Source organism: Haemorhous mexicanus, chromosome 7 (genome assembly GCF_027477595.1).
Source record: "Haemorhous mexicanus isolate bHaeMex1 chromosome 7, bHaeMex1.pri, whole genome shotgun sequence".
NCBI classification, from domain to species: Eukaryota; Metazoa; Chordata; class Aves; order Passeriformes; family Fringillidae; genus Haemorhous; species Haemorhous mexicanus.
The window spans coordinates 20,897,992-20,917,642 of record NC_082347.1 but is presented as its reverse complement, the minus strand read 5'-3'; the positions used below and the strand labels follow the sequence as shown (position 1 = coordinate 20,917,642).

Genomic DNA, 19,651 nt, shown 5'->3' with positions numbered 1-19,651 from the left:
TTTGATTTTGCACATCATAACATTGAAATAAAATTGTTTTCTAGTGGCATTAGACTGGCAAATTTGATAGAATTAATATGATGTGTAACTATATGGTTATGTTAATTTGATTTGTCGTTAAAAGAAGCATAAAGTAGCCTGAACTTACTTTAAGGGAGTCAGTTGAAAAAACCTCTCCAAATGGTACAAAGTGGAAGTTCTATTCAGTGTGAGATGCTTAGCCTGGCTTGGGGAGTGGGGAGAGTTTAGTATGGGCTGTACTTCTGGGCCACTGTTTTTGCTTTGATCTGAGGACCACATCTTGTGGAACTTCTGTAGAAATCTCTTGATCATACATATTCATCTCTTTCCAAGAATTTTTAAAGCAATGGTTTGTTTCACAAGAAAAGATAAAGTCCTGTTAGAGCCCAAATTTTTGTCCACTGATTTTGTATTTTATTTTTATACTTTCCATTCTACAAGAGGGAAAATACTTTTCATTTTTAATTTCACACGCAGAAGTGATTATCACTTGAGGGTTTTATCCCCACTCGTGAGTGGTATTAGCAAGACAGCCAACCTTTCAAACTATCCTCAGTGTAACTAACTGTAAAATTGGGATATTAATGCTTAATTGAGATGGGTATAGTAGGGCTTAATTGATTAATATATGTAAAATGTAATGAAATTTACAGGTGAATGACATTTTAGAAGTGTTAGGTAGGACTTTCTTTATATTTTAACATAACCAGCATAAATAGCAGCAGGAACTGATCATTATGAACAATTTTTACAAACACATTTACTTATCTTTCCACTGAAAGACAAATTAATATACTGTACAGTGAATACAATTTGAAGTGGTAAATGTAGAAGAGAATTAACATGTATTTCCATTCACTAGAAGGAGAATATGAATGTTAATAAATTTCCTTGTAGATAACAATTTGAAAATACTATTTTCAATATGTCAGTTTATAGGCCAGTATGATGAAATATATATATTCATTATATATAAATGATCATTAAGCTTGCAAGAGACTCTCTAAAATCAGTGGACTTGACTTCTTTTTTGCTCACTTGTTTAGTTGATGAAGGCTCTGGTCTTAGCTCTTCTGCTTTAACAGAACAATTTAAAATGTTTATATCATACAGATACCATCAAACTTTCCAGGTAACAAAAGATTTCCAGACCTGTGGTTACCTTAAAATTTCTGTTTGTGACAGTGTGGACAGTTCTGTAGCTTCAGTAAAATATGTATCTTTTCATAATGAAAAATTAATGGTAGGGAAGCATCTTGCTATGCTTTTTAAGAATTAAAATTAGGAATAAGCAGAAATGGTCATCATGCTGCAGCCCCTTTTGAGTTTATTATTTCACTAGATTTGTTTTTTCACATTGTGAAGAGCTTAATGCTTTTTTTCCAATTAATTTTCTTTTAAGTCAGACTGGTATTACTGTAAGATCAAAAAAAGAGGAGAAAAGTATCCAAGTTAGCTATTAGGTCCAAGGTGGTTGGGATTTTCTGCGGGAAGCTCCACATGCTGTATCCAGGCTGCTGTATCTGAAGTGTGTGTCAAGCTGCATTTTGGGGTTACAAGGCTTCAGTACCATGTCTGGCATGCCAGGTGAGACCTTTCCTGACTGCGTATCACATCCTCAAGAAAAGAAAAAGAAGTTTTAATTGCTAAAAATCTTAGTGAAATAGCAATAAATATTTTAATAGGAGGTTAATGAATTGACATAATGTTAAACAAGCCAATGGACACTGCTTATAACCATACGTGACTGCTACTGCATAACCTCATCTTGGACACATGGTTCTTTGACTGTAAAATTTTCCAGGTTCTCTTACTGCGTAGCATTGCTTTCAAGGTTATTTACAAACAAAACCTTCTTATAAAGTACAGCCTAATGCGTGTTTCTTTTTGTTTCAGTAGGGAAGTCTAAGTCAACTGAAAAATTCAAAAAAATTTGAAACTTGGCTGTCTAATCTGGATATTTCCTTTTATTGTGAGAATTAATTATGCATATTTCTAAAGAGTTTTGGGCTGAGAATAAAGTAGTTTTTGTTGGTTACTGCTACTTCTTTATGAACACAATTTTTGTTTTATTTTATTATTTTGTGCTGTATTTTATCCCTCTGTCCTGTTGTCCTGATCTATAATGATATATGTTATGACAGGCCCCTTTTTGCTGGGTTCTATCACATAAATCAAGTTATTCCAATTAAAATCAACAAAGTTGTTGTTGTTGTGGTAGGCTTTCTTTTTTCCTCCTTGGAGAGAAAAAAATTAATTTGCAAAAGTTTTATGAATAATAATATTTTAAGCTTCCTGAACCTTTTTTCTTGATATGAAGTCTTTTTAAACAATGTTGTGTCTAAGTCTTAAAACCACAGCATCATCTGTGACTAGATTTTTTAGCCTTTACTTTTTATTAACAAGCCTTGTCTTACCAAGGTACAGAATCTTATCCATGCGACCCAAATGTATCACAGTGGTCTAACTCACACAGAGTCATGTGAATGACTCTGTCACTCAGATTCACCAGTATAATCATTACTAGAAATAAATCCAAATTCATAACCCTCTGGTGTTTTTTTATTATGGCAAGTTAATGGTATTAAAATGTGTTACACTGTCAACTTTGAAACTGAAATCTTACACATCATGGTGTAACTCATGCTACCTCCACTTTGATCCAGAGACAAACCCTGGGAGACTTTGAAGTGATTTTATTTTTGATATCTATTCAATCATTACCTTCTTTTGCAAATATGTCCACTGGTATCTGTTTCTGTTTTGATTTTATAATGTGCACATTTCTCTGCTTGAACCAAAAGAGTTTGTTCCTAATTAGTCATATATGTTTTCCAACACCATCAGCTGGCAGTAGCTTTACTCATCTGAGTGGGATTCCAGCAAGAAACATAAGCATGGAGAGCTTTATATGATATTGTTATCAGTCTTCTACTATAGTGTTATCAGTCCACTTTCATCTTTACTTGAGAGCAACATTTAATAATCTGAAGCTCTGAATCATTCTCTTGTGATTGTGGAAAAGGTCCCCAGCATGATGGTCAAATATCAGCGTGTTTTTGGATACTTATATATGTATGGAATCAAAGTTGGATTCCAAAATTAAGACGAGAATTTCCTTAAGTTTAGCATTGGTCTGTCTCTAATAATCTCTGCAGTATAAACAGGAAATCTCTTTGGTTTAAGTCTGCTATTTCTTTTGTGTTTCTCACCAAATGAAGGCTTATCAAAAGATTTTTATTATTTTTTTTCTTATTTGTACAGATGGTATGGAGACTAAAACATAACATACAACTTACGCAGGACCACTGTTTGCAGTGAATGATGCATTACTTTGGCTCAGCTACTTTCTTTTTTTATTTTCCCACTTGGATTGTGAGAAGGGTCTAGAAACAGGTTTTTGTAAAGGAGTGGAATATTATTGTCAAAGTTGTAATGAATCTAATCCCTATATCACAGGACTGCTTGACTCACAAGTTGGAACTTTTTTCCTGCATTTCCTGTTCACAGTAATGCTATTTTCTTGTTAAAGAACAGTTTCTGCAGAAAATACCTCACCCTGCACTGGGCTCCTTTGTTTGTGCATTTGCCTACTCATGATTTTTTTGTTTTTGAAGAACTGAAAATAGTGTGACTAAATTGGGATACGTGCAGGAGAACCTGGAGAACCTAGGACAGAAACGTCTTGTAGGACCAGCAGGTACAATAGAATCTACAATCTACAATTAGTCACTTTCTGCTTCATCTTACCTAGGAAAGGTGATTATGCATGTTATTGAATTGGGAGGATTTCTCAGTATATTCTTTTTTATGCAAGGAGAGTAGAAGAAAGGAATAAAACACTAAAGTCACCATTCAGGAAGAGTGAAATTAAACTAAACCACCTTGCTTTCCCATGTACTCTCTCACATTTTCAATAAGTGTAAAACCTGTTTCTTGTAGTTTTCATGTTTATGTATATCTCTCAATTTTAATAGACAATATACTGCTTGTGGAGACCTCTGGAACTTTCAGCTCTTCCTTCTTGCATCATGTGTGTGCATGTTCTTTTCCTAGTGATGTCTCCAGATGCAGAATTAATGCTGGCTGTGCTATATTTATCCCTCCTCACCCAGAAGGATGGGTGGATGAAAGTAATAAGTGAGTAATAGGAAAAGTTGCTGTTTAACAATCTGCAGAGGATGGTGGCTTTTGTTTGGGCTCTGCTATTTCTTAACCATTCAAATTGTTAGCAACTTCCATACATTTCTGTGGGAATCTTTTGTACTTAAAAGGTATAACAAAAACCAGCAACTGCTTTGGAACTGAACAATAGGGAGCAAAACCATTTGCTACTTAAAATACAGAAGTTACTCCATATTCAAGTGTAGGAGGTTGACTACTAATTGGACTCTATTCCTGCTTACTACTCTTCTCAGCAGAGTATCATGTATCTGTTATCTCTGTGGAAGGCTGTGGTTCTCCCCTTTGCTGGTATAACCTGCTCAAAGATGGAAGATTAAAGAATGAGGCCGTGAGAAGCAGGGAAGGAACCTGTTTGTTAATGTCAGGTATTCTCACACCTTGGCTTGAACTCCTTCCTGATCATACAGTTTTCTGTTGGGGTAAAGACACATCTTTAGGGGCATTGGCTCTTAGGGGCACAGGGCCCTGTCCAATGTATATTTTCAATAGTATATGCCTGTTTATAGATAGGTCTCTCCTACTATGCAGTGTTGTTTGAAAAACAAGATGCAGAATGTGTCTTCTTGGAATAATCAGGTGAATATAGTTCTTTCTGAGAAAAATTAACATGAAACAAAACCTCAACAAAAGAAACAAACAAAAATCCCCCCCTCCTCCCCTTCCCCACCCCACTAAAAAAATAAAAGGCCCCATAAACCCCTCTCAAAAACACAAAACCCCAAAATACCTCTGGCTAGTCTGGTCATTTAGTTCTACAGTGAGCTGCCAAGACAGCTGGAACAAGAGAGAGCAGCTCAACGAAAGCTGCTCTGGCCTCTGCACCCACTTCCTTTGTTTTTGACCTTTGTATTCAAGCACTTCCTGCAATAATTTTGTTTTGTCTTTGAAACCAGCACAGTGTGACAGACAGTTTCTGTCCCAGACATTGTGACAGAGATGTGTAACAAGAAAATACCTCTGTGAACCTCAGATCTGTTATTTAGAACAGAACTGCAATGTTGTATGGCCTCAAAATTAGACTTTATCCTAGCTTTAGTACCCTTTTCCCCCCGAGTTCTGGTTGTTGCATTCTTATGAGGAAGCATCAGTGCCCTGAGAGGTACAGTTGCTTGAGTATTGCAATTTGCTTTCCCACGATTGTGCAGCCAGCCAACCTGAAATTCACCTATACATAATGGATTGTAGGGAAGTATAGCACTTCAAATATGTTGTGAGTCAGTCGTCTTAGGCTTAGGAAAAAATAATCTCTGTGTATTTGTGCAACATATAATTATAGGAGAAGTGGTAGCAAAACCAAGCTTACTGAATTTCAAATTAAAAAAAAAAATCTTATGATCTTAGTACTAAGTGTTCTGTGCCTCCATGATTAGAAACAGGACTTTGAAACTTGGAAGAAGGGAAAGCCTGGCATCCTTTTGATGGCTTTATGAAAAAAAAAAAAAAAAAAAAGAGTGCATAAATTGTAAGAGACTGAAAAATACAATTTCTCATCTTTGGTTTGTGCTATACATTTATTTTTGACAACACATCCAAATCTTGCAATAATCTACAAAGCTTGTGGGTGCTCCATGTCAGCATCTTTCTCCTGTGTACTGTACTCCAGATAGGTCAAACAGAGAATCATTATCACCCTTTAGCTTGGAATAACTCTTGTTTGCAAGTGTTGTCTACTCGGAGTAAAGAATTTACATTTCTTGCCCATCTTTTTACTGGAAATAATAATTTTTATTGTGTAATACCTACAATAAACAAGATAAAGCAAGACAGAGTATTGTGTACAGTTAGAGTATCAGACCTAGGTCCTGGGTGGTGCAGCTTCAGTTCCCCAGATGACTACAGATAATACATACAAGTTTTTATACAAATAATGTATCTATTCTATACCGCAGTTCCTTTTTTTGTAGCATAATAAGAAAAGGATTTTTCTATTTTCCTGGCATGGAGTGTGAATAATGCATTTAAAATGCCAGAACTTCTCGTAATACAGAGCATTGAGAAACTTAGTGATATTATACCTGGTTGAGCTAATTTACTTATCTCTGTCCAAACTAAAGTCTAAAGGAAAAAGAATTCTGTATATTATAAAACCCAACCAACCAAACACCAAAATTCACTAAAAGACAGCTCTGTACCACAACATATCTTATGAGAAGGAAGAAATAAATTGCACAATTAATTGTTGCTATGTCTTAGTTGTTGAGGATGTAACTTATTAAACATAATTTTAGCCTAATAGCTATAGTGTGCTATATAATGTAACATTAGGGATTTTTAATTGTATTTGGGTCATACCATTTTGGTCAACAAAACTGTCGTTACCTTTATTGGAAATGAGATAAGATTACTGACTACAAATTTTATGAAAGGTTTTTTTTCCCTGCCATCAAAGCTTTTATGTTGTTCTGTTTTTGAAAACTCAGCTTATAGAATAATGCATTTTGAAGTATATACATAAACTTACCTTAAAAGAATGCTAACAATGTTACAAAATGAAGCTTTTCAAAGACATCAGAAGATGTTGAACTTCAGGGTGCCTTTGCAATAAAACAGTGAGTGAGCTTATGGGCTGCATTAATTCACAATGCCCATGTAGCTTCACTGTGCTTATATCACACTTCTGCCATATAATAGGAAAATAATAACCAAATTTATCCCAGGTATGGTTTTAGACATAATTCATTTTTTCTTGGGGACACTGGAGGAATGAAAGAGCCAAAATGCAAGAAGTAGGAAATATATCAGATTGGATGCTCTGCTTTTGTGTAGCAGGAAAGGGTAAAACTCAAAAACTAGATGAAAGTAGAAATATTAGTATTATTATTCTATCTTTCTAATATGAGTCTCCACAGGAATGAAAAAAATGTAAATCAAGGCCATTAGTTGACAGTAGGAAAGCAAACCCAGAGTTCTTACAAGAGCCTACAGTAGTATAAGATAACCAATTTTCTTTGACTGCTTTTTAGGACTAATTTATCCTGCAGAGTTTCAAACAATCCAGCATGGGCATACTTCTGGAAAAGAACCCAACACTTCAATGTCACTCAGATGTTCTTCAGTCGTATAGTACTATATCACACTGCCATACTAATACTGTTCAAAAAAAGGTGTAGCAGTGTATTGAATACATAGGCAGAACTTGCTTTTCAGATCCCTTTAACCTGTTTATCATTGGCTGTTAAATATCCTTATAAGTGGCTGTATGAGAACTAGTTTGGAGGTAGGAAAGAAGAAATCTAATTTGCAGCTGTTCAACTTAGAACAGCTTAGGAATGGCAAATGACATCATCATTACTGTATTTCTTTCTGGAGGACTAAAGTACACACTTTATTGTACTTTATCTTTTTTCTGTCAGGGTTTTTTCCTGCATGTTTCACAGCAGGGAGTGCTAGTGATGCTGTTTCCTGGGAGACATCTGAAGTTATTAGTTTGGACATTAAACACACTATTTAACTCTTTGTGATTAAAAACAGGTGTAAGGGAAGCTACATATGAATAAAATGTTCCTTTGGCAATACAGAGGAAAATGTTTGTACTACAGTCAATCTTTCTCAGCTAAATTGTTCAGTTTGTATTCACATCATATTGCGGTGGATACTTATTAACAAATATTTTGAGACAATATTTTCATAGTTAGCATCAAGAAAATAAGTTTTATGGATAAACTGTATGCCAAATTTTCTGAAGGTCAAGTTGAAAAAATTCTGTTACTTGGCTGAGGTTTTTTGCTGAAATTATTTGCTTCAGAAAACTGTTCAAACACACTATTTTGTCAGGAGAAATTATATATATGTGGGTTTTCTTAAAAGTAGACAATAGTTTATTTGACCTGCTCTGAAATATAGGATAATTGTATTTGTGTACATTGAGGCATACATGCATAGTGTGCTGCCAGCTGGAAAACAGACCATTTTGATTAACTCAAATATTTTTATAACTTTCAGTTAATGAAAAAGTCAGGATTGTTATTATTTCCTCTTATGAATGTTCAGTGTTCATTTGAGATGGGGAAATGCTTGTATACAAAGGCTTTATATGAAATGACATAATTCATTTGGTGCTTGGTGCTATGCCATATTTACTGATTTGTATTAGCTAATTATTTAATCAGTTGATCAGTGAGATTTCCTGATTGTAATTGAGTCCTAAAATGACACAAAGCTCTGTTGTTGTATGATGAACTGATTTATAAGAAGCAGATCTGATGTGTATCTACCATGGTTCCAACACATTGCTTCCCACTTGTTTGGAGCTGGTTTCCAGGTATTATTTAAAACTTATAATGCCCTTTATTTAAAGAACAGGTCAGCATATATACATATTTGTGTGTGTAAAAGATGTACTGAGCATATTAGTGTTTCTCAAAACCCCTATTTTTTAAAAGTCCATGTTGGTTTTTTCTGTATGTAACTGACATATCAAGCAGTTTTGGCAATACTCTGTTAAAAATCTTTGAAAATCTTATTGAATGGCCCATAGAGAAGTGCCACCTTCTGCATCTAACTGCAGTGAGAGTTATTATTTAAATAAACAAGTGATTTTTACTTTTTTTTTAAAATATAAATAGACTGTAAAAAAAGACATTTCAAAGGTCAGCTATGGCCAACTGCCACATAAACTATTTTAACCTCTACAAAGAACCCTCACAAAACTTTCAGCTTCTGAGGAATCCCTGAAAAATATATTCTGTAAGTACAAACTTAGTCCTTTGAAGGTTTACTCATATAGGCAGCTCTAGCAAAGCTAAATAAAACCGTCAGATGATGCAGGCTGCGTGGGCCAGGACTCAAGAAGGTAATGTTTTGAGATGCTCAGAAATACAAATACATATGGTAAGGTGAAGAACAGCCTAAACCCAGAGGCACCTGGGATCTGTGCTATCAAGTGACACTGATGATCAGCTGACTCAAAAGCTGGAGAAGTCCTTCAGTATTTACATTGCATTGTGATGGATTTTATCTTCATAACAATATGGGGCACAAGCTAATGAGCACATTGACTCATATGCCTGAAATTTGAGACTATGTTATAACTTTGTTAAAGTTGCAGATTAGATGTTACAAAATAGTCCTGCAGGGGCAGACAGCTGTGAGTTTTCATTGCTTTTGAAAATTATGTGCAAGTGACAGGTACTTAAGAAATAAGGGAATAAAGCAGAGTCTAAAATTACAAAGTTTGAGAAGTTCACCAATAATCCCGTAGGAAACTGGGAGCAGAATTAGGATTTTTTGAGATGTAAGTTTTCAAAGTCTAAGGAAGCACCATTATAAGACAGTCATCTCTCTTCTCCTTTCCTCTGGTGCAGGGAGTTGTTTTTCCCTTCCTTTACAGTATAATAGTCCCATTTTGTCACAGCGGTCAGTAGCAGTCCCTTTTGTTACACACCATGGGACTTGGACCTATTATTTATCCATGGCAGATAACAATCTAGGCCATGTCTGTACAAGAAAATGTTGAACTGGTTCAAAAGAACGACTGTAAGCCTGATGCACTTAAAACAGTTTGCCACGTCTTTAAGTTGTTTTTGTAATTTAGAAAATTCAGCTCGACTGATTGAAGAGATGATAAAGTCAATTTAAGTCACCCGGTTTAGGGAGCTGCACCTGCAACTTTTCCCTCTAGACAAGGTCTTGCCTAGTAAGTAGGAGGATCAATGGCAGGTTAATGCAACTGGCAATGTAAGAAGCTGGAAAACTTGCTATTATTTGTGTGGGCTATTTTGTAAACCATTTAGGCAGGGATTTTTTTTCTTCGTAGATATCTCTAAAATGACAGCTAACACTTTACTAAAATTAATCTTAATAATGTAGATAATGATATGCTAAATTGTTTTCAATATAGTTGTTCCAATTTTACTTGAGTGTAGTATTGAACTGAATTTACTCCACTAAGACAAATACTGTAGCAGTGGGCCACTTGAGCCTTGAGCTGTATGTGTTTATTCTGGTGGGAACCACATGCTTGTAGCTAAAAGAGAGATAAAAAGTAGATACAGAAAGAGGAGAATGTATTGCTTTGTTTAAATTTACAGTTCACATAGTACTTGTTTTTCTTGGCATATGTTATTTACCAAATAATCTAATAGATAAATAAAGGCCCTGATGGTTTGAAGCATGCTGAGTGATGATCTGAACAAGCAAGTATGCCTGGATGGAAACTCTTACTTAGAGAAACAGAGCTTTTATTCATCAGTGTAGGGTCAGCTTATTTGCTGTGGCTGAAGGGTTTGATTCTTCTGTCTTATACGATACAAGGAAAATTAGATCATGCAAAGCACTGGAGTCATTTATTCATTGGTCATATTTTGATTTTTATGCATATTGGCCCATTGACATTTCTAACACAATACATTAAAACAACAGGGAGGAAGAACTTTTTTTTTTCCTCAGCTATTTGCTCTGTGTTTCCCGTCCAGCAGTCACTGAAGAAGGAAGAATGGCTGTAGGGAAGGTGTAGTGCCACAGCTGTACCAAGAATTTATTTTGTTGATAATAAGAGGTAGAGCAGCAAGTACAGTATGGGTTTCTGCTGTGTTGCTGAATAAACTCAAGAAAGTGGTTTGCAATGAGGAATACATATCCTCCTGAAACTTATTTCCCCTCACAGCATGTGCCTCCGCTTTCAGCAAGAGTGAGTTATGCTATATTAGCAATAAAGGGGAAAATGAGCCAGATTTTTAAAGGTGCTTAGGCAGCTGAAGAAGTAGGTAGATGACTAATAGGATTTAGGATCCAAGCTTGGGAAACCTTTAAAAGTCTCATATAAAATTTTTACAGAAAACCTCTAGTCTGCCTGAACAGTGATAACCTACCATCATGCCATTATTTTAATTAGTTAATTCTTGTGTCCCGGAAATCTCATTTGACAGGGTTTTCTGATAATTCCAAAGGAACTTCTGGTTTCCACACAAATTGTTCTATGTTCTAGAAAAAAAAAAAATATTGCTATGGGAATGTGGACCTTTCCTGGAGATAGCATGTTTTTGGTTTTTTTTCCCCCTGCAGGTGTTTCTTTACCAGTGACATACATCTCCTCAAAGGCAAGTTATGCTTTATGCCACAAATTAATGAGCTGCTTAGTAGGTGGAAGGCCAGCTCAGATAATGTTCCAAGTAATCTAGCGCCTTATGGGAACTGAAATCCATGACGTGATCCCTCTGTCAGTGTCACAGATTGGCAATTTCCATCACTTCATCCCATGGCCTGTTCCAGCACCCCTACAGCCCAGTACGTGTGGCAGCCCCAGCGCTGGGAAGGGCAGAGAAGCTGGGGGAGGGTCTGCAGTTCAAGTCTTATGAGGAGCAGCTGAGGGACTTGGGGTTGTTTAGCCCGGAGAAGACTTGGAATAAGGCTGGGGGCAGCTTAAAGGAGCGTTCAGAAAGGTGGAGGTCAGTCTCTTCTCTCAGGCAGCTGCCGACAGCAGGTACCTCAAGCTGGGCCAGGGGAGATTTAGTTTGGACATTAGGAGGAATTTCTTCATAGAAAGGGATTAACCTAAGAATGGGCTGCCCAGGGAGGTGATGGAGTTCAGAGAGGTTTTAAGGAAACACTGAACGTGGAAACACTGAACCACTTCATGCCGTCGTCTAGTTGGCGTGGTGGTGTTCAGTCCTAGGTTGCACTGGAGGGTCTAAGAGTTGATTCTGTGGGGCCGAGTGCTGCTTTGGACTCGCCTTCCAGGTAGGATGTCGCAGCGCGGCCCGGGGCGGACGCCGGACAAGGATAACCGTGCCCTGGAACCGCAGACCCCGGGCCACGCCAGCTTCCCGTTGCCACCCGCCCGGGCCCGGCGCGGTGACGCTCCGGGCCTGGCTGTGCTCTCGGCCCGGCCGCAGGAGGCGGCGGGAGCTCCGCGCTGCCGCTGCCCCCGGCCCGGCCGCGCTTCCGCCCGCGTCAGCTGACTCTGCCAGGCAGCGGCCCGGCCCGGCACCGAGCCCGCGGAGCCTCCGGCGCGGCCACCCCGCAGCATGGCAGGGGTCGTGGTGAGCGGAGCACAGGTAGGTGTCCGCGGCCCGCAAGGCTGGCCGGCCGAGGCCCCACCTGCGCGCATCCCCGCCCCCGGCACTGGGAGCGGCTGCTCCCGCTCCGCGCCGGCTCCCGCCTCTCTGCCCGTGCCGCTCCCGGTCAGTGGGGGCGGCGGAAGCGCACGGGGCCGGTTTAGTTTCCAGCCGCACCGCGCCACGGGACGCCGCGCAGGTATCGCCTCCGTCGCCGCAGCGCTGTCCCGAGGCTGCCGAAGGGAAAGGGCTGAGGAGCGGCCCCGGGGCTGCGCTCCTAGCGCCGGCGGACAACGGAGCGCCGGGCCGGGGCAGCGCTGCGCTGCCGGGAGCCGCTGCCGTGTGCCGCTCACGTGCGGCGGGCGCGCCCCCGAGGCTCCCGCGCAGCGCGCTCCCAGCGGGATGTGCTGCGGCTCGGAACCGCGCTTGCTCTGTCCGGCTGGGGGCCCGCGGGAGCGAGCTGAATGAGAAGGAGTGAAATCTGCTAAGTGTTGTTCCTCCGGAAACCGCTTATGTATGTTTCGGTTTGGTTAAAGAGAAGTTGGGAAATATAACACATCCTGCTGACTTTTACTCAGCGCCTTGGATGGCTACTGAAAAAAGATTCTTTCTGAAAGTTGATGGCATTAGTGATGCACCTGTGACTATAGTTAGAACTTTTCCCCCTAAGAAGAAGGAAGCTTGTCTTATTTTTGAAAATGGTTTGCCATTAAACCAGGGTGCTACCCATCTAATTGCTTCTTTAATCGGGTCACTATTTCTGTGTGGAATTCCTGTAAATATGTGTGTGATATGAAGGCAATTAATTGGCTAATTTTGAAGCTGCTGCAGGAAACAGTTCCCATGGTCTCTGTGGTGCACCCTGGCACTGAGTGCCACGCTACCTTCTTCCCTTGCGCCCCTTAATTTGGCTATGTGCTCAGCATACAGTCTTCTATCATGTAATGCTCAGCTGCCTGGAAATGTTCTCCAGATACAGTTCCCTTCAATGGGAGAGAATATGCAGTATTGAGAGTTCATACGTGACCTTTTTGGTGACATTCCTTAATAAAGATGTTACTCTATGGGTTATTAAGATTTCAGTATCGTTGTAGAATGATCACAGAGGCTAAATGGTTATACCCTCTGAAATTAAGCAGAAGAGAGGTGCAACTGCAATTGATAGTTAACTTATGTTTTAAATATTTTGTAACAACGTGTCTTTTTCATGAATTGCATGCAGTGTGTTGAGGAGTCTTCAAGAATATCTCAGGCCTCCATAGCCTATCTGATGCTGGCCTTTGTGGGAAACTCTGAACATTTTGGTGGGGTATTGAATAGGCCACCAGTCATGACTGACTGTGACCAACCTTCACTATATTTGAGTCAGAGAATTAGGTCATGGACACCTCTACATCCAGTTTTTAATCCTGTGTGATGGTAGCCACGCTACCTTCTTCCCTTGCGCCCCTTAATTTGGCTATGTGCTCAGCATACAGTCTTCTATCATGTAATGCTCAGCTGCCTGGAAATGTTCTCCAGATACAGTTCCCTTCAATGGGAGAGAATATGCAGTATTGAGAGTTCATACGTGACCTTTTTGGTGACATTCCTTAATAAAGATGTTACTCTATGGGTTATTAAGATTTCAGTATCGTTGTAGAATGATCACAGAGGCTAAATGGTTATACCCTCTGAAATTAAGCAGAAGAGAGGTGCAACTGCAATTGATAGTTAACTTATGTTTTAAATATTTTGTAACAACGTGTCTTTTTCATGAATTGCATGCAGTGTGTTGAGGAGTCTTCAAGAATATCTCAGGCCTCCATAGCCTATCTGATGCTGGCCTTTGTGGGAAACTCTGAACATTTTGGTGGGGTATTGAATAGGCCACCAGTCATGACTGACTGTGACCAACCTTCACTATATTTGAGTCAGAGAATTAGGTCATGGACACCTCTACATCCAGTTTTTAATCCTGTGTGATGGTGTGTGACTGGTATAGAAAAATCTAAGAAATCTGCTGTTACTGATGTGCCTTGCAGCCAAAGAGCTGGAGTCTTGGGAAGAGTATGCTTGCTCTCGTCTCTCAGTGGTGATGTCTCTGGATATGTACTTGGAAGCTCATAGTCATTTTGAGGGTATTTGAAGAGGAAGCAAAAGGAAGAATACTGAATTATGTACATTTTATTGTTTCCTGAATAAATGATTTTGAACTGAGACAATGAAAATGAAGAAATTCTTCTTTCTAACTTCTTTCTTCTGTCTAACGACATCTCATTTTATATTAGAATTGTACTATGAGTTTGCTGAAGTGGACTCTGTGGAAGTAAAATGCCTTTACAAGGCCTCAGCATTGAGAGGCCATGATAACAATATGTCATTTGTAAATATGCCTCTGAACAATCTTTTTGTACCAGTTGTGTAAATATATTTGCCTATTATAACTGTTCAACGGCTGAACCTTTGAAACATTTTATGTGTTTTGTCTCCTGTGTGCTCTAAACAACATTTATATGAATCTTTTTCTTTGATTTCTATTCTTGTGGATAGGGCTTTGATGGCCAGGTTAGTTTCTGAAACAGTGTGTAGCAGGCCAGAGTCCCCTGCTCCTTCTCAGCCACTGCTCCCGGGTGAAAGGCAAAGAGAGGATCTGTGCTCTTGCTGTGTTTGTAGCTCCTCAAGACATTCTTGTCCTCCCAGTGTTAATAGGCATCATATTTTAGTCATTTCTGTTTCAACACATTACATTGAACCAAATGCTTAATCCAAAGCATTAAACTGTTAATGTGATGTCTTCCAAAGGGTTTGCAAGCATTAATTTAAAGAACTCTACAGTTCAGAGAAGAATGATGCAGTTCTTTTATGCATACCTTTGTGTATGTTGTAAAACACATTGTGATTATCTTAGACGTAAACTGGAGGAAAACCCCAACATATTTAATTCAATAAATTCTGCAAAACATTTTCTGTTCTATCCAAACCATTAGGATGCCAACTACCAAAACTTTTGTTCTTATATTTGCTCAAATTGTGTGTATGCTGGTAACAGAATATATTGCAAGAGCAGGTCGGTCTGATTTAACAAGGGTAAGAAGTTGTTAAACTGAGCTTCAAGCTACCTGTTTTCTGCTCATAAAAATTATTTCACTGTTGTCAGCTTTATCTGTTGAAGTTATTGAACAAAATGAATTAAATGGAATGCCATATAGTATTATCAGATGCAATAATTTTTAGAGCGTAGGAGATCAGGATGACTTGCAGAAGTACATACTGTCAGTCTGCTCTGCAGAGGAGTCTCTGTTTTAACAGAAGGTGGAATACTATCAAAACAATTTTGATGGATTTTTTAGCATATTTTTCATCCAGCATATTTTAGACTAGTGGAATATGGTATTGAAATTGACTTTATAATTAAACAAGTGAATAATAACAGTGTTGTATAGATCGTGGTCTAAAGTGGTGCTTAACTTGCTAGTTGGTCATTAAGAGAAGCTGAGATTTCTGCAGCACAAAATCTGAAAAAGTCAGTATTTTGAACACAGAAAGGATGAGCCAATATAGATGTATAGAGTTATTGACAATAGTTTTGAAAAGCTTTGTGGATTTCTTTGAAGAAATCGAACCAATGCCTTCTAAAACAGTAGAGCAGAAATAATAGAAAAAGTTTTGCTGCTTTACTTTTTGTGTTCTTCTGGAAGTATCACTCACTTCATCCTGATTAAAGACAAATAAAAACAAACAGAATCTGAGTAGACTGGTTTTTGTGCTACCACTAATTCTTCATGTGTTTGCTAAAGATGGTTTAGGTTGGTGGGTATGAAAAAGATTACACATGTGAGGGTAATGAGAAGCCAGAAATCTTTAAGACTCCTGTGACTGTCTGAAAAGAAGCTGCATGCTTCATTTTCATAGTCATGGGCAGCCCTCTTGCTCTGTCCATAGTGTGCTACTGGGAGTAATAATCTTCTCAAGGAATGGGTAGAATGGATTGACTGTACACTGCTGAGGTATTTCCGCACCTAAATTTAGAAAACAGCCTTTGTTTGTTGTATATGAGGGGCCAATCTGGAAGATGCTTTGGATGGCTTCTGATCTTTCAAACAAATTTCTTCTGGAGCATGTTAGAATGGTAATGTGAAGTAACATTAGATTAAAGTATTAACAGTGAAATAGAAGAAATGTGATGTATTTAATTGAAGTATTTTTACCTGGAAGGAGACAAAACGTACGTAAAGACTATAGATGTAAGAAATATTAAGTTGATGGTATCAATAGGAAAATGAGTTTGTGTGATAGATTTTATAGCTGTAAAACTTGTATAGTTTAAAGCTGTAATGCCAATTCATTGTATTGCATGTTATTTTATCAATGAGACAGAATCTGCACAGGGAACTAAATCTACTGATGAAATGTTTCCTTGTTGCTTCTATTTCTCAGGTGTCCTACATTAGTCAGGACTGTGAAGAAATTCCAGAATTCCTAGGAAGAAAATACGGACACATGGCAAAAAGGCTAGATCTTAGCTTCAACTTGCTAAGGTATGTGACAATATATAGATTTTCGAGTGCAACGTGGAATTCCAACTCGTAAAATAGACTGGATTTTTTTAAATGTAGAAAAATGTATGTTGGGTACATTTAATTGTTATCATGTGGGTGGGACTGTTTTATAGGTAATGTTTGTCTCCTTTTCTCCCACACTTGGAGCACAAATAACCAGGTAAGTCTGGAAAACTAATATGTGTTAACATAAATGGTGCCCATTGAGAAACTTAAGCTTTGTTCTCTACTTAAATTGGAAAATAAATGTTGTTACCTGAAGAAGTGAAGAATGGGGTCAAAAGTGATTTTTCCTTACCAAAACACAAGTAAGTATGTGCTTCTCTCCATTTCTAAAAATTTTACTTATGGATTTCTGGTTATTACTATAAATGCTTTATAATGCTCTTTTCCTAGATGATGGATTTTGTTCTATGATCTTATTTTTGTGCATCTGTGTAGTTAAGCGCTAAAGCTAAGTGCAGTTAGAATTTGTAATTCCTTCTAAGTATTTTAATATATGGATTGGTTTAGGATTCTGTAGTATTGCTGTGAGCTTCTGCAGCATCCTATTTCATTTAATCCTTATAAGAGAGCCTGCTGAGGTTCAGCAGAGTATATTTCAGGTTGAAAAATGTGGGTAAGTATGGAGAAAGAATTTGAGTGCCATTGTCTGTTTAATAAAAATATAGGTTTGTGGAGGTAGGGTTGTACTCAACTAATTTTCCTTTTATTTTATTGGGGGTAAGCTCACAGTCTGCTTGTGAAGAGTAGTACGTAGTACTAAAGTAGTGCGCTGATGCCTTGTTTTCCTAGAATAAACAACCATTGATTTTAACTTGCTTAACACTCCTAAATGTTCTTCTTAGCCTCTGTCAACTCTGAAAGACTGAATCGTGCATGTAAGAAGTAGCCGAGCAAAGGAGACACTAAATCTGTGGATTGTTGTTGTCTTAGACTATGACTCTGTACCATTGGATATTGTAATCAGAAAAGAGAATTTTCTGGTGGATGAGATCAAATGGTATTTTTTTTTTTAGTTTGTCATGAAGGCAATTCAAGGGTCTGTATGTCTATTAAGATCTAATATGTTGACAAGACTGCTCCTTCTTTGCATTTCTGGAAAAAAAAGATGTTTGTCTCTTTCAGTTAATGTATGATTTGAAGAACAGTTCTCTGAATTTGTTTCATTTCATAAAGTAAACTAATAACATTAAATTTGGATGTAAAGTACCACTTTAAAACACTGATAATGTTTTCATAGAGAGCACAATTGGTGATGTATTTCTGAGATCTGTGTTTTCTTTCCTTCTTTTCTTCTCTACCCAAAAACACTTAGCTTGTTTTTCAGAAGGGATGTAATTTGGTTTTATTGAGGTTTGGGGAAGAATAATCAGCTTGTGATGTAGGAGAAGTTGTATTTGTAAATCTGTAAAAGTATTTTAAGACCTGAAATCAGATTTGGGAAGGAGGAGAAGTGGATTTTTTTTTTCCCTTTGGGAAGCTAATACTAAATGGGGTGAGAGCAGTAAGGGTTTCTCATTTGAGTAGTGCTTAGATTTATTAAGGGTATAGAAACTAAGAGTGAAGTATTTGTGGTACAGTAGCTGTTTACGCTGGTCTGCACTCATGTGTAAGCCCTGTACCTGCATATTATTGAGAAAGTCAGGTAAGATACAGAAGAAATGTCGTAACCTTAAATAAATATGAATATAGAGTAATGCTGCCTTGGGCAGCTGTTGAAGCAAGTGTAAGCAGTGATAACTTCTTTAAACAGGTGTTATTACTTAAAAATCTAACAAAGTTGTAGTATAGTGATGAGTTTTATGATTTTTATCAGTAAATGTTTAATTTGAAGTGTTTAGCATGTTATTTTCAGTGGGGAAACAATCCCTACAATTAATGTTGATTTAGAGAAGAGTTAGGTTGTTTAGTATAATTTACTGTCTCTTGGTAAAGGTGCGAATGAAGAAGATCAAGGGTGACCAAATATAGGAAAAGATAAGGAGAATACTGTGTTTTGCTAGCACTGTAGTTATTTGCAGTAAAGATGTTAGCTTTCATTATAATTTGGTTTATTATTGGATGAGAGTTTGTGCTTTTTTTTTAAAGGAAAAAAGAAAACCAAATGTTTTTATGTGTGATGGTTTTGTTACTCAGATTTCCCTGGTTATTTCTTTTTGCTTGGGATGTGTCCATATAACAGAGGAGGGGAGGGTTGTCATTAGTTCTTTTGAACTAGCAGTTTAATACTGAGTGAAGTGTACATTTTTCACCATTTTTTTTTCTGACTTCAGAATTCTTCCCAGGCTGGAGCCCCTTCCTCTTTCTTAAATAAAATTTAGGGGCCGTTTAGATGCTTAATTATCTTTGCATTAAATGTGGTATATCTAATATCAACACTTGATACATAATCACAAGCAGTTGCTTTTGTGTCTTTCTTGTTTGCCTTTTTCCAAGAGCTGGTGTCTCTCCTGGGTTACCCTGAGGAGTACATGGATCCAGCTCTTTCTTCTGGCAGTCGAAGTGACTGTTACCAGTCGCAGTGGTTACACATCTCCCCTTTTCCCTGGGAGGGAAAGGAAACAATGAGGTGCAAGGTACAAGGGAACTTAAATAGGAATTTTGGGAAAGAGGCGAAAGAGGAGGAGTAACAGCAATTTGTTGTGTGTGAGGTGAAGGGAAGAATGTGTGTGTGCTTAATTGGCAGGATGTGGTACTGCTGGATTGCCTGTGTCTCTGGCTGGTGGAAATCCCTCAATCCCATACAACTGTAGTCCACTTGTGACTTACTTCTTCTCATGTCGTTTTCAGTACCTTGATTTTGTTTGAATACTTTCTAGTATCTTTTGTTTCCTTTTGGGGCTGAGGGGGGGTTGTGAAGAAGATGGAGCCAAACTCTTGTCTAATGCACAGGAAAAGAACAAGAGG

At 38.1% G+C, this 19,651-nt stretch overlaps 1 protein-coding gene across 4 annotated transcripts in view; it reads left to right on the top strand.

The window, feature by feature from the left end:
- The window catches only part of LRMDA (leucine rich melanocyte differentiation associated), a 633,198-nt gene that overhangs the window by 11,729 nt on the left and 601,818 nt on the right, over positions 1 to 19,651 (top strand). For 2 of the 4 annotated variants that reach the window (XM_059851315.1, XM_059851317.1), the window contains exons 1-2: positions 12,049 to 12,200; positions 16,620 to 16,720. In XM_059851315.1, the coding sequence (XP_059707298.1) occupies positions 12,171 to 12,200; positions 16,620 to 16,720 (131 nt within the window). In that variant the 5' untranslated portion in view covers positions 12,049 to 12,170. Of the gene's footprint in view, positions 1 to 12,048; positions 12,201 to 16,619; positions 16,721 to 19,651 lie in introns of those variants that run through there. The other 2 variants (XM_059851313.1, XM_059851314.1) reach the window with 1 other exon arrangement.